At 41.9% G+C, this 15,716-nt stretch overlaps 1 protein-coding gene across 2 annotated transcripts in view; it reads left to right on the top strand.

The window, feature by feature from the left end:
- Nucleotides 1-11,784, top strand: part of eps8l2 (EPS8 signaling adaptor L2) — a 125,528-nt gene extending 113,744 nt beyond the window's left edge. For both annotated transcript variants that reach the window (XM_065022194.1, XM_065022193.1), the window contains 2 exons: nt 10,036-10,168; nt 10,464-11,784. In XM_065022194.1, the coding sequence (XP_064878266.1) occupies nt 10,036-10,168; nt 10,464-10,538 (208 nt within the window). In that variant the 3' untranslated portion in view covers nt 10,539-11,784. The remainder of the gene's footprint in view (nt 1-10,035; nt 10,169-10,463) is intronic.
- Nucleotides 11,785-15,716: the final 3,932 nt, after the last annotated feature.

Consider the following 15,716-nt stretch of genomic DNA (forward strand, 5'->3'; position numbering starts at 1 on the left):
GTCTTCAGTTAGCTCATGGTCTTCAGTTAGTTATCTCATGGTATTATCATGCTATATAGTCTTCAGTTATCTCATGGTATTAGCATGCTACATAGTCTTCAGTTAGCTCATGGTATTATCATGCTACATAGTCTTCAGTTAGCTCATGGTATTAGCATGCTACATAGTCTTCAGTTAGCTCATGGTATTAGCATGCTACATAGTCTTCAGTTATCTCATGGTATTATCATGCTACATAGTCTTCAGTTATCTCATGGTATTAGCATGCTACATAAGTCTTCAGTTATCTCATGGTATTATCATGCTACATAGTCTTCAGTTAGCTCATGGTATTAGCATGCTACATAGTCTTCAGTTATCTCATGGTATTAGCATGCTACATAGTCTTCAGTTATCTCATGGTATTATCATGCTACATAGTCTTCAGTTAGCTCATGGTATTAGCATGCTACATAGTCTTCAGTTATCTATTGGTATTATCATGCTACATAGTCTTCAGTTATCTCATGGTATTAGCATGCTACATAGTCTTCAGTTATCTCATGGTATTAGCATGCTACATAGTCTTCAGTTATCTCATGGTATTATCATGCTACATAGTCTTCAGTTATCTCATGGTATTATCATGCTACATAAGTCTTCAGTTATCTCATGGTATTAGCATGCTACATAGTCTTCAGTTATCTCATGGTATTATCATGCTACATAGTCTTCAGTTATCTCATGGTATTATCATGCTGGCTTCAGTTATCTCATGGTATTAGCATGCTACATAGTCTTCAGTTATCTCATGGTATTAGCATGCTACATAGTCTTCAGTTAGCTAACTACTATTAGAACCAGGAAAGGTCACCTAGCCAGTGCAAGTATACAGAGAAAAATGCTCCAAACTCAACATTGCTCTTTTTCTTGTGGAATAGGGTAATCTTATCCAAATCAGTTCACTAGCCTTGCAAACATCACACTAGATAAAACATTTAGTTAGAACATTTTAAATTTAATGAATTTATATTGCAAATATTTAGTATGTTCGTATTTTGTTTGTTCAATATTGAAAGGAAGGTGGAGTGTCTGGATATCCTGACTCGAGCTCAGTTCTTCTCTAGTGTTTATTATGTTATACAAGGAATTATGGGTAACAGACTTCGGATAACTATAGATTTAACTATGGTTTGCCGGCACCCTCCTTCCTGGCTGGATGCCCATTCTAGCCCGGCCAATGCGAGGAGCTGGAATAGAGCGCACCGGGCTAGAATAGCCACCGTGCACATCTCTGCATAACACGGTGCCTGAACAGTTGGTATTGCTTTGTGCACTGACTTTACTGAACTCTGGAGAAAACGAACATTGCCGCTGGGTGAGGACATCTGATAATGTGCTCTCCCGTCCATTAGACATTTTGTCTGCAGGAACTCGCTCTTTTTCACTCGGTCCACTCGTCCAAGTGCCGATGTATTTGTGGCCTGATGTGAACAGTACGAATGTGTCACTACTAAAGTCTAATGGTTTTAAAGGACTGTTTTGTATTGTCTGGAAACTCACTTGTAGAATTCGCTTGCAGTAGGTCTTTTAAAAAAGAGAAGCAGAGGTGCAAACAGAGGTGCCTAGTTACTCTTCTGTTGTTGATATCAGGTAACGTGCAACCTAACCCTGGCCCTGATATGCAATGTCTCCAAACCCCCTCTGATTTTAAATTAAGATCTGGTTTTTGGTATTTTTCATTTAAATGTTCGCAGCCTGTTGTCAAAAATTGATGGGGTTAGGATTTGGGCTAAATCAACTGATGCTGATGTAATTGTGTTTTCTGAAACCTGACTCAGCAAGTCTGTTTTTGATAATGATATTATCATTATGTGGTTACAATGTTTATCTCACTGATTGAGTTAAGAAAGGTGGGGGTGTGGCTATATATGTAAAACACTGATCGGGTTAAGAAAGGTGGGGGTGTGGCAATATATGTACAATCTAAATTCCCTGTAAGTGTGGCAAAGTCTGAAACTATTTGTAAACAGTTGGAATTTCTTGCTTTGAATATTGAGGTATCAAAGGGTCTCTCTATAACTGTGATTGGCTGTTATAGACCCCCCTCTGCTCTCTATAACTGTGATTGGCTGTTATAGACCCCCCTCGGCTCTCTATAACTGTGATTGGCTGTTATAGACCCCCCTCTGCTCTCTATAACTGTGATTGGCTGTTATAGACCCCCCTCTGCTCTCTATAACTGTGATTGGCTGTTATAGACCCCCCTCTGCTCTCTATAACTGTGATTGGCTGTTATAGGACCCTCCTCTGCTCTCTATAACTGTGATTGGCTGTTATAGACCCCCCTCTGCTCTCTATAACTGTGATTGGCTGTTATAGGACTCTCCTCTGCTCTCTATAACTGTGATTGGCTGTTATAGACCCCCCTCTGCTCTCTATAACTGTGATTGGCTGTTATAGACCCCCCTCTGCTCTCTATAACTGTGATTGGCTGTTATAGACCCCCCTCGGCTCTCTATAACTGTGATTGGCTGTTATAGACCCCCCTCTGCTCTCTATAACTGTGATTGGCTGTTATAGACCCCCCTCTGCTCTCTATAACTGTGATTGGCTGTTATAGACCCCCTCTGCTCTCTATAACTGTGATTGGCTGTTATAGACCCCCTCTGCTCTCTATAACTGTGATTGGCTGTTATAGACCCCCTCTGCTCTCTATAACTGTGATTGGCTGTTATAGACCCCCCTCTGCTCTCGATGATGCATTTTCTTCTTTGACGCACCTTATGTCTGAACTTCTTTACAGAGAAATTATCTTGATTGGTGATCTCAACTGGTGTTGGTTAAAGCCGGTGTCTGATGATTTAAAAATGTTTTGTAATTCTATGAATCTTACCCAGTTGATTAACTCACCCACTCGCCCAAATCTTAAATACCCAGATAAATCTACACCGATTGATTTGATATTGACAAATGTCCACATAAATATCCTGCGGTTGGTGTTTTTGGTAATGATTTAAGTGACCATTGTGCTGTTGTTGCTGTTGGAAATACGTATTTTGACTGGAGCAAGATTGAGCTTATCCCTGATGTGGAAACTGCCTGGAAATTCTTTCATGATTTGTTTTATTTTGACTGGAGCAAGATTGAGCTTATCCCTGATGTGGAAACTGCCTGGAAATCTTTTTCTCTTTCATGATGGTTTTTCCCAAATAGTAAACAAACATGCCCCATTCCGCAGGTTCAGGGTTAAAGGGCAGGATAATCCATGGTTTTCTTACATTTACATTTACATTTAAGTCATTTAGCAGACGCTCTTATCCAGAGCGACTGTCTTGTATTATTCACGACCGTAATCTAGCCTGGGCTGAAGCAAGGAAATCATGTTCTGATGCTGATTGGCTTATTTTTAGGCAGTTACGAAACAAGTCTTCTTTTCTTCTCAGGAAGGCCAAGTCTGAATATATTATGGCTGTTACCACTGATAACCTGAATGACCCTAGAAAGTTTTGGAAGGCTATTAAGTCTATGTCTGGTAACAGTAATGTTAATGAATTACCGTCATGTGTTTTGAAGGACTATGTTGCTGTATATGACAAAACTAAAATGCTGAATTGTTTCAGCGAGCACTTTGTATCATCTGGTAGGCTGTTTGATTCAGTGTCCTCTGTCTCTGTACAACCCTGTGTGGATGAACCGGTGAAACTTTTAGCTTTTTTCCATTCTCAGTGCAGGTGGTACATAAAGCCCTGAAATCCTCAGACCAGAGAAAGACTGCAGGTCCTGATCTTTTGGATCCCTGCTTTTTAAATCTGGCAGCTAATTTCATAGCTGAACCACTTTTACATCTCTGTTCAATCTAACCCTGGAATGTAATGAAATTCCAAAGATCTGGAAATCAGCATTTGTCCTACCACTTTTAAAAGGGGGAGATCCAACTCTTTTAAATAATTATAGCCCAATCTCAAAGCTGTCACCCCTGGTGAAAAATACTTGAAACCCTTGTAAGTGAACACTAAAATAGTTTTTATTTACTAACTCTATTTTATCAATGTACCAATCAGGCTTCAGGAAGAAGCATAGCACAATTACAGCAGCCATGAAGGTTTTAAATGATATCACTGAAGCCCTTGACAAAAAACAGCACTGTGTCTCACTTTTTATTGATCTCTCTAAGGCTTTTGATACAGTTGATCATGCTATACTAAGGCAGAGATTGTCGAGTGGAGGTCTTTCAGAGCATGCAGTTGCATGGTTTGCTAACTATCTGTCTGATAGAACTCAGTGCACTCAATTTGATGGGCTTATGTCTGTTAAATTGTCTGTCTTGAATGGTGTGCCCCAAGGCTCTGTACTTGGTCCTCTCTTATTCACTATTTATATAAATGATTTAGACAAAAATGTCCAAAATGCGCAACTTCATTTTTATGCTGATGATACTGTTATTTACGGTTGTGCCTCGTCTCTGACAAAAGCTTTCCGGAACTTGCAAACTGCTTTTTATACTGTTCAACATACCTTGTGTCAATTGAAACTTATCCTCAATACTGACTAAACTAATGGTGTTTTCTAATGCAAGAAATAGACCTCTGAACCTTTCACCAATTACTAGCTGTCAGGGCAAGGAGATTGAGGTTGTAACCTCATATAAATATCTTGGAATTTTAATTGATGACGGCCTCTCTTTTAATTTGCATATTCAACAACTTACAAAAAAAGTGAAGCTGAAATTGGGATTTTATTTTAGGAATAAGGCCTGTTTTTCTTTTGAAGCCAGAAGGAGGCTAGTATCAGCTACATGTATGCCTTTACTAGACTATGGGGATATTTTATATATGAATGCTTCCGCTCAGTGTTTGAGATCAATTGACACTCTTTACCGCGGCACTTTGAGATTTATTCTAAACTGCAAAAACCTTACGCACCACTGCACTTTGTATAACAGGGTTGGCTGGCCTTCTCGAGTCACTCGTAGGCTCAGTCACTGGTAGACTTTTATTTACAAAGCCATTTTGGGTTTACTACCTTTTTATTTGTGCATTTTTATTGTTCAGAAATGTGGTACTCTCTTCGTTCGCTGGACTTTATCCTGCTAACTGTTCCAAATGTCCGTACTGAATTTCGTAAAAGGGCTTTTATGTACTCTGCGCCATTGTCTTGGAACACCTTACAAAATACTTTTAAACTGGAAGAACTTGTCCCGATTGGTGTTTTTAAATCACTGATGAAGGATCTTGAGGCTGATTCCCTGACCTGTCAATGTTTTTAATTTGCTGTTTTATACTCTTGTGAATTCAATGGTTTTTACTAGATTACTTGTAGTTTTTCATGTTGTCTGTCTGTAATTTTTTTGTAATGACTTGGTGCTGCCTATCTTAGCCAGGGTGCTCTTGAAAAAGAGATTTTAGTCTCAATGAGTCCTTCCTGGTTAAATAAAGGTTAAATTAATTTAAAAAGTTACACGCTCCCCACGGTAAGCACGAGGAGTTGGCTCAGGTCTCATACCTGACTCAGCCAATCTCCTCGTGTGCCCCCGCCCAAGAAAATCTTGGGGCTGCCTCTCGGGCTTCCTTGTACCCTTATATCGTCGCCGTTCCTCCATTCTCCTGTATCCCTCCTTTCACTGTTCCATTGAATCCCAGGCGGGCTCTGGCACTCTTCCTGGATCGATCGACCACCTCTCTATCTCCTCCCAGGTTGTCACCCACTCATCCTTCTCCCGGGTCCATTTTTCCACCAAGCGCTGTTCCTCCCTTTCACGCCGCTTGGTCCTTGTTTGGTGGGTTATTGTCTCGTTCGTTGTAACGAGGAGACCAAGGCACAGAGTGATGAGAATACCTTCCGCTTCATAACACTAAAACACTAAACACTAACAAAATGACTGTGAAGTTATAAACACTAGTGCTGACACAGGCAACTATACATAGACAATAACCCGCAAAACCATGGAAAATGGCAACCATAGACCTACATTTACCTAGACATATCAAAACCCCATAGATATACAATAAACCCTAGACAGGAAAAAACACACATACAACCCTCGTCACACCCTGAGCTAAACAAAATAATAAAGAAAACTAAGATCAGGGCGTGACACAGGAGCTGTAAATCAGTCATTTCTCCCCATCAGATTTCCAAGAAAAACTAACACACACACACACACACACACACACACACAGCAAGGATGGAGTGACACAGTGTGGGGCTTAGAGACACACAGAGCCTGCAAGAGTTATCTTTGTTTGAACTATCAAAGAACCGTCAGACCTCTGAAGCTTTATAGAAACCTGTTATAGAGCTCAAGTCGATAGTGCACTGTGAGTTATGTGGCTCTAGAAGGTTCTCAGACCGAGAAACAGCCTCGTACATTTGCAATAACTTCAATTCATTTTGACCATTATGAAAATGACGACATTTAGAAAAGTCCCAGAGTCGCAAGACTAGGTTCATTGAATCCGCCTCGGCCCATAGAGATGGACCCCAATGTTTCTGTACGATAGCTCATTCAAGGACCCTGTGGATTTTCAGCACCAATTAAAGTCATTGCTCGGGCACCGAATGACCGATCGAGCCGAAACTCAGGATTCAGTAACTACGTGTTTTACATTTTTATTATGGTTTAAACCAGTGGCGCTGTGAATTATGGACCTGCTCTGAAATATGTGATAGTTGGCTTCTAAACGAGTTGGGAAAAGTGGGTTTGGTGTCAGATGGTATGAGTTTGGTGTCAGAATGATATCTAATTGACTGATGGACACTGACTTGCTGGTTGACTTTTGTACATTTGCAATATGTTTAAACAGTGATAGACCATCACCAAAATGACATTCTGAAATCAACACCAACGAGCGATGGAGAGGAACCAGAATCACTGCCCGGCCATCCCGAGTCCATCGGGCCAGTCAATTATGCATTTCTGCAGTATTTTTGAGCATGTCAAATTCGTGATGGTAAATGCCCATTGAAACATATTGCAAATGGACAGTACATTTGCAATATGACTCAACAGTGAAAAAACATCACCAAATGGATGTGATGAAATCAACACAACGAGCGATGGAGAGGAACCACTATCACTGCCCGGCCATCCCGAGTTCATCGGGCCAGTCAATTTTGCATTTCTGCAGTATTTTTGAGCATGTCAAATTTGTGCTGGTGAATGCCCATTGAAACATATTGCAAATGGACAGCCGTGCACCTGGTGATTGGAATGGGTTATCAGAAGAACATTTTAAAATGTTTTTTTTTAATGCCTTTAGGGGGAGCAAGGGGTCTACGGTTGGGTACGGAGCACCCCCCACCAGTGCCCATCCAATAGGGGGCATCCCTGGTCATTTTGGATCTTTTTCAAAAAAGAGTGCCACTTCTCCCTCATCATACATGACAAATAGACCATCTAGGTTGATTCATGTCTTAACATAGTGCTATATATCATTTGGGCAGTATAAATGCCATTTGGACATGGTTCACTGACTTTTGGGTTTGGAAACCGACTTCCTATGATCGTACATGGCAAATGGACATAACATCCTGATTTTGCACTTTCAATACTTTCATATTGCATTTGGACATTTCTTATGGCATTTGGCCCCCCCAAAAAAAGTTACTTTTGACTTCGACTTTTGACTTTCTTTGATATCATCTTGCAAATGGACAAAACATCCTGATTTGGCACATTCAATACTTTCATATTGCATTTGGACATTTCTTATGGCATTTGGCAATGGTTCACTGAATTTTGACTCCGACTTCCTATGAAATCATATTGCAAATGGACAAAACATCCTGATTTGGCACATTCAATACTTTCATATTGCATTTGGACATTTCTTACTGCATTTGGCAATGGTTCACTGACTTTTGACTTCGACTTTTGACTTCCTAGTAAATCATATTGCAAATGGACAAAACATATGCCTTATGGACAAGTAAAAAAATTATAATAACTATGACAATAAAATATGACAAAAGTATGTGTAATTGACAAACAAAATGGAAAGAATTTCAAAAAACGGTCCAGAAAGCACTTTTTTAACTTCTCTGGGATATGTGGGACGCTACCTCGACAACAGCCAGTGAAATTGCAGGGCTCCAAATTCAAAACAAAAGAAATCACATAATTAAAATTCCTCAATCATACAAGTATTTTACACCATTTTAAAGATAAACTTCTTGTAAATCCAGCCACAGTGTCCGATTTCAAATAGGCTTTAAGGCGAAAGCACAACAAACGATTATGTTAGGTCAGCACCTAGTCACAGAAAACCAGAAAGCCATTTTCCAGCCAAGGACAGCCCTCACTGTTCTCACTGTTCTTGTGCCTGTGTAGTTAACCTGTTGCTTCTACTCGGGACGCTTGAGTCCCAACTAGAGCTCTGGAAATGCAAATGCGCTACGCTAAATGCTAATAGTATTAGTTAAAACTCAAAAGTTCATTAAAATACACATGCAGGGTATCGAATTAAAGCTACACTCGTTGTGAATCCAGGCAACAAGTCAGATTTTTAAAATGCTTTTCGGCGAAAGCATGAGAAGCTATTATCTGATAGCATGCAACACCCCAAAAGACCCACAGGGGACGTAAACAAAATAATTAGCATTTCGGCGTTACACAAACCGCACAATAAAATAGAAAACATTCATTACCTTTCACCATCTTCTTTGTTGGCACTCCTAGATGTCCCATAAACACTATTTGGGTCTTTATTTCGATTAAATCGGTCCATATAAAGCCTAGATATCGTTATATGTAGACTGTGTGATAAACGAAAAAAACATTGTTTCAAAACGTAACGTCATTTTTTTTAATTCAAAAAGTCGACAATAAACTTTCACAAAACACTTCGAAATACGTTTGTAATGCAACTTTAGGTATTAGTAAACGTTAATAAGCGATAAAATTCATCAGGGGGCGATGTAAAGATCATTAGCTATCCGTCTGGAAAAATGTCCATGACAAGACTCTAGACACCCTGTGGAAGCTGTAGGTACTGCAACCTCAGTCAATTAATTGTGGTTCACGTTTATCAATGGGTTCAAGTAGCGCATGGATATATTTTCCCCATTTTCAGTGATCAGTTTTTCCTGTGCTTTTCGATGTAAATGCCGTTCTGGTAAAGCCACAGCAGTGATTTAACCAGTTTTTTAAACGTCTGAGTGTTTTCTATCCACACAGACTAAGCAAATGCATATACTATATTCCTGGCATGAGTAGCAGGGCGCTGAAATGTTGCGCGATTTTTAACAGAATGTTCAAAAAAGTAGAGGGTCGACTGAAGAGGTTAAACTGTAATTACTTCAGGAGCAGCATTTTATTAGTATGTTGTTACATAATTATTGAGTAATTGCATTTTAATCGTATAACAAAGAGCTGAGAGTATTTGTAACTACTGACAAGAGGAATAGTGACTGTTCCTTATTCCATTTATGTAATAACTCACTTATTATGCAATTATAAAGCCATTTCCCAAATCTTATGCAACACTATTGTTGCTATTGTAATGATCACAAAGACAATACACATGTATAATAACTTGGTGTCAGGTGGTACGTTATGTCTCACTCATTATGAAAACATGTGTAAGTCATTTTGAGGAAGAGTGGGTTATCTTGATGATTCCATGTCCCTCATATGTTTCATTAACACACACTACTTGTTGTCGTCTTTGGTTCTTCATTACATTTTGGGCAGCCATCAAATACCATTTTTGTTTTGTTTTCAAATAACTTGCATATATTCAAATACACTAAAATAGTATTCATTTTTCTGAGACCTGTATTTGAATATCACATAAAATAATTGCCTTTGAAAACGCTACATTTCTAACTTCATTAAACTATCTAGAGTATTTCAAAAGTTGGTATTTTAAAATAAACTACAAAACACAACTATTTCCTGCCCAGGTCTGATGGATAATGCAGTCTCTGTTCCCTAAAGCATGATGGAGTGCCTGGCTATAGATCATTATGGGCAATGTAGTCTCTGTTCCATACAGCACAGTGGATTGCCTGGGTATAGAGCATTATGGGTAATGTAGTCTCTGTTCCCTACAGGACGGTGGAGTGCCTGGGGAACCTTACGGGCGCTCAGCTCTTCTCTCTGAACAAGGAGGAACTGAAGGCAGTGTGTGGAGACGAGGGAGCCAGGGTGTACAGCCAGACCACCGTGCAGAAAGCCCAGCTAGAGGTCTGTATCACATGCACACATACTGACACATGAACCACTGTACGCACACACACACACACACACACACACACGAACACACATGCACAGGCACATTATTCGAGTATTTTAAGATAATTACCTTTATTACATGTAATCTGATGTTGTTAAGACTGAAACAGTTGTAATCTAAGACTGAAACAGTTGTAATCTAAGACTGAAACAGTTGTCCAACAGGTTAACATGCCACACGTTTAGAGCCTTTAAGATGTTTAGATATAAAAAATATAAAAACTCAACCCTGAAAATCTATTTCCAGAAGAACAATGGGAATTCAGAGCTCCAAGAGATTATGAGACGACGACAAGAGAAGATCGATGCCGGCATGGACTAATCTGAGCATGCTCAATGACTGTCAACCAATCACAGCTCAGCATGGCTGGTCACCATAACAACCCTCTCCAGTAGCAACCAACCAGAAGCCTTCCCCTCGCACAGTGCCCACCCTTTCACCAACTTCTTTTTATCAGACAATCGACAGTTAACATTGGCATTTCATATAAATGTTATATACATTTTTTTAATTTACATATTTATTTTTCATCTTAGTGAATGTGTATGTTTACCTTTTTCTTCAATGTAAGTATGTCTAGTAATTATGACTATTGCTTTTTGATGCTTTGCCTGACAATGTTTCTATCTTTGTATAGTGGTGAGGGACCATATTAATTTACAGGTATAGTGGTGAGGGACCATATTAATTTACAGGTATAGTGGTGAGAGAGATAGTTTGTGCATCTGTGTGTGTGTGTGTGTGTGAGTGCGTATGTGACTGACGGCTGCTGTATGTGACTGACGGCTGTATGTGACTGACGGCTGTATGTGATTGACGGCTGCTGTATGTGATTGACGGCTGTATGTGATTGACGGCTGTATGTGACTGATGGCTGTATGTGACTGACGGCTGTATGTGATGACGGCTGTATGTGATGACGGCTGTATGTGATGACGGCTGTATGTGATTGACGGCTGTATGTGATTGACGGCTGTATGTGACTGACGGCTGTATGTGATTGACGGCTGTATGTGATTGACGGCTGTATGTGATTACGGCTGTATGTGATTGACGGCTGTATGTGATTGACGGCTGCTGTATGTGATTGACGGCTGTATGTGATGAAGGCTGTATGTGACTGACGGCTGTATGTGATGACGGCTGTATGTGATGACGGCTGTATGTGATGACGGCTGTATGTGATTGACGGCTGTATGTGATGACGGCTGTATGTGATTGACGGCTGTATGTGATTACGGCTGTATGTGATTGACGGCTGTATGTGACTGATGGCTGTATGTGACTGACGGCTGTATGTGATGACGGCTGTATGTGATGACGGCTGTATGTGATGACGGCTGTATGTGATTGACGGCTGTATGTGATTACGGCTGTATGTGATTGACGGCTGTATGTGATTGACGGCTGCTGTATGTGATTGACGGCTGTATGTGATGAAGGCTGTATGTGACTGACGGCTGCTGTATGTGATGACTGCTGTATGTGATTGACGGCTGTATGTGATGACGGCTGTATGTGATTGACGGCTGTATGTGATTGACGGCTGTATGTGATGGCTGCTGTATGTGATGTGATGACGGCTGTATGTGATTGACGGCTGTATGTGATTACGGCTGTATGTGATTGACGGCTGTATGTGATTGACGGCTGTATGTGATTGACGGCTGTATGTGATTGATGTGATTGACGGCTGTATGTGATTGACGGCTGTATGTGATTGACGACTGCTGTATGTGATGTGATTGACGGCTGTATGTGATGACGGCTGTATGTGACTGACTGCTGTATGTGACTGACTGCTGTATGTGACTGATGGCTGCTGATGTATGTGACTGAAGGCTGTATGTGATGACGGCTGTATGTGATGACGGCTGTATGTGATGACGGCTGTATGTGATTGACGGCTGTATGTGATTGACGGCTGTATGTGATTACGGCTGATGTGATTGACGGCTGTATGTGATGAAGGCTGTATGTGACTGACGGCTGCTGTATGTGATGACTGCTGTATGTGATTGACGGCTGTATGTGATGACGGCTGTATGTGATTGACGGCTGTATGTGATTGACGGCTGTATGTGATGACGGCTGTATGTGATTGACGGCTGTATGTGATGACGGCTGTATGTGATTGACGGCTGTATGTGATTACGGCTGTATGTGATTACGGCTGTATGTGATTGACGGCTGTATGTGATTGACGGCTGTATGTGATTGACGGCTGTATGTGATTGACGGCTGTATGTGATGACGGCTGTATGTGACTGACTGCTGTATGTGACTGACTGCTGTATGTGACTGACTGCTGGATGTGACTGACGGCTGTATGTGATGACGGCTGTATGTGACTGATGGCTGTATGTGACTGATGGCTGCTGTATGTGACTGAAGGCTGTATGTGACTGATGGCTGTATGTGACTGACTGCTGTATGTGACTGACTGCTGTATGTGACTGATGGCTGCTGTATGTGACTGAAGGCTGTATGTGACTGACTGCTGTATGTGACTGATGGCTGTATGTGACTGAAGGCTGTATGTGACTGATGGCTGTATGTGACTGAAGGCTGTATGTGACTGACGGCTGTATGTGATGCCGGATGTATGTGACTGACGGCTCTATGTGACTGACGGCTCTATGTGACTGACGGCTGTATGTGACTGACGGCTGCTGTATGTGACTGACGGCTGCTGTATGTGACTGACGGCTGTATGTGACTGACGGCTCTATGTGACTGACGGCTCTATGTGACTGACGGCTGTATGTGACTGACGGCTCTATGTGACTGACGGCTGTATGTGACTGATGGCTGTATGTGACTGACGGCTGTATGTGACTGACGGCTGTATGTGATGACGGCTGTATGTGATTGACGGCTGTATGTGATTGACGGCTGTATGTGACTGACGGCTGTATGTGATTGACGGCTGTATGTGATTACGGCTGTATGTGATTGACGGCTGTATGTGATTGACGGCTGTATGTGACTGACGGCTGCTGTATGTGATGACGGCTGTATGTGATTACGGCTGCTGTATGTGATGACGGCTGCTGTATGTGATTGACGGCTGTATGTGATTGACGGCTGTATGTGATTGACGGCTGTATGTGATTACGGCTGTATGTGATTGACGGCTGTATGTGATTGACGGCTGCTGTATGTGATTGACGGCTGTATGTGATTACGGCTGTATGTGATTGACGGCTGCTGTATGTGATTGAAGGCTGCTGTATGTGATTGACGGCTGTATGTGATTGACGGCTGTATGTGATTACGGCTGTATGTGATTGACGGCTGCTGTATGTGATTGACGGCTGCTGTATGTGATTGACGGCTGTATGTGATTACGGCTGTATGTGATTGACGGCTGCTGTATGTGATTGACGGCTGCTGTATGTGATTACGGCTGTATGTGATTGACGGCTGCTGTATGTGATTGACGGCTGCTGTATGTGATTGAAGGCTGCTGTATGTGATTGACGGCTGTATGTGATTGACGGCTGTATGTGATTGACGGCTGTATGTGATTACGGCTGTATGTGATTGACGGCTGTATGTGATTGAAGGCTGCTGTATGTGATTGACGGCTGTATGTGATGACGGCTGTATGTGACTGACTGCTAAATGTGACTGACTGCTGTATGTGACTGACTGCTGTATGTGATTGACGGCTGTATGTGATTGACGGCTGTATGTGATTGACGGCTGTATGTGATTGACGGCTGTATGTGATTGACGGCTGTATGTGATTGACGGCTGTATGTGATTGACGGCTGTATGTGATTGACGGCTGCTGTATGTGATTGACGGCTGCTGTATGTGATTGACGGCTGTATGTGATTACGGCTGTATGTGATTGACGGCTGTATGTGATTACGGCTGTATGTGATTGACGGCTGCTGTATGTGATTGACGGCTGCTGTATGTGATTGACGGCTGTATGTGATTACGGCTGTATGTGATTGACGGCTGCTGTATGTGATTGACGGCTGCTGTATGTGATTGACGGCTGTATGTGATGACGGCTGTATGTGACTGACTGCTAAATGTGACTGACTGCTGTATGTGACTGACTGCTGTATGTGACTGACGGCTGTATGTGATGACGGCTGTATGTGATGACGGCTGTATGTGACTGATGGCTGCTGTATGTGACTGAAGGCTGTATGTGACTGATGGCTGTATGTGACTGACTGCTGTATGTGACTGACTGCTGTATGTGACTGATGGCTGCTGTATGTGACTGAAGGCTGTATGTGACTGACTGCTGTATGTGACTGATGGCTGTATGTGACTGAAGGCTGTATGTGACTGATGGCTGTATGTGACTGAAGGCTGTATGTGACTGACGGCTGTAGGTGACTGACGGCTGTATGTGATGCCGGATGTATGTGACTGACGGCTCTATGTGACTGACGGCTCTATGTGACTGACGGCTGTATGTGACTGACGGCTCTATGTGACTGACGGCTCTATGTGACTGACGGCTGTATGTGACTGACGGCTGTATGTGAATGACGGCTGTATGTGACTGACTGCTGTATGTGACTGACTGCTGTATGTGACTGACGGCTGTATGTGACTGACTGCTGTATGTGACTGACTGCTGTATGTGACTGACTGCTGTATGTGACTGACGGCTGTATGTGACTGACTGCTGTATGTGACTGACTGCTGTATGTGACTGACGGCTGTATGTGACTGACGGCTGTATGTGACTGACGGCTGTATGTGTGTCCTTGTTTTATTTCCAGGGAATTCTTGAAGAAATGTTTTTGGGTGAAATCAAATCCATATGGTCCTCAAAAGTACATTTTCAAATTGGATGTTAATTGTTCACATATCTGATTATACTCCAATGTATTAATGTTATACTGTTTACTGAATAATGCTACATTATAGTCCCGAGCAGTCTGTATTCTATTCTCATATCCAGTCACACTGTCCATATTGCAAAATATCCTCCAACTATTACTAAATACAGTTCTGTAATTCATTTGACCGATCCTCCAACTATTGCATCCCTGTGCCACTGTCTATGTATATGAAGTATGCTTTACGTTTACAATTGTCATCCAATCATATTTCTGTTCTGTGTAGACGTGTTTATTCCTTCAATAATAAACGCAAGTTCGGCATTCAACTCTACTGCTGATCATATTGAATTCCATCCTCAGGTTACAGATTGTAGTCATATTACCGGTGGTGCTGTAATCCAATCCTGTTCAAGCTCACGTAACGGAAGTCAGAACGTGACGTAAACTCACTCCACAGCTAGCTTGAAATGTTGCAGATGGGGGCCATCCAATCGGTACTTTTTTGGTGGCTCAAACCGTTGTTAGGTTGTCAAGGAGGGCGATCAGATGTGTTGGTAGGTTGTCAAGGAGGGCGATCGGGTGTGTTGTTAGGTTGTCAAGGAGGGCGATCGGGTGTGTTGGTAGGTTGTCAAGGAGGGCGATCAGATGTGTTGGTAGGTTGTCAAGGAGGGCGATCGGC

This window comes from Oncorhynchus nerka, linkage group LG9a (assembly GCF_034236695.1).
Source record: "Oncorhynchus nerka isolate Pitt River linkage group LG9a, Oner_Uvic_2.0, whole genome shotgun sequence".
Lineage (NCBI taxonomy): Eukaryota > Metazoa > Chordata > Actinopteri > Salmoniformes > Salmonidae > Oncorhynchus > Oncorhynchus nerka.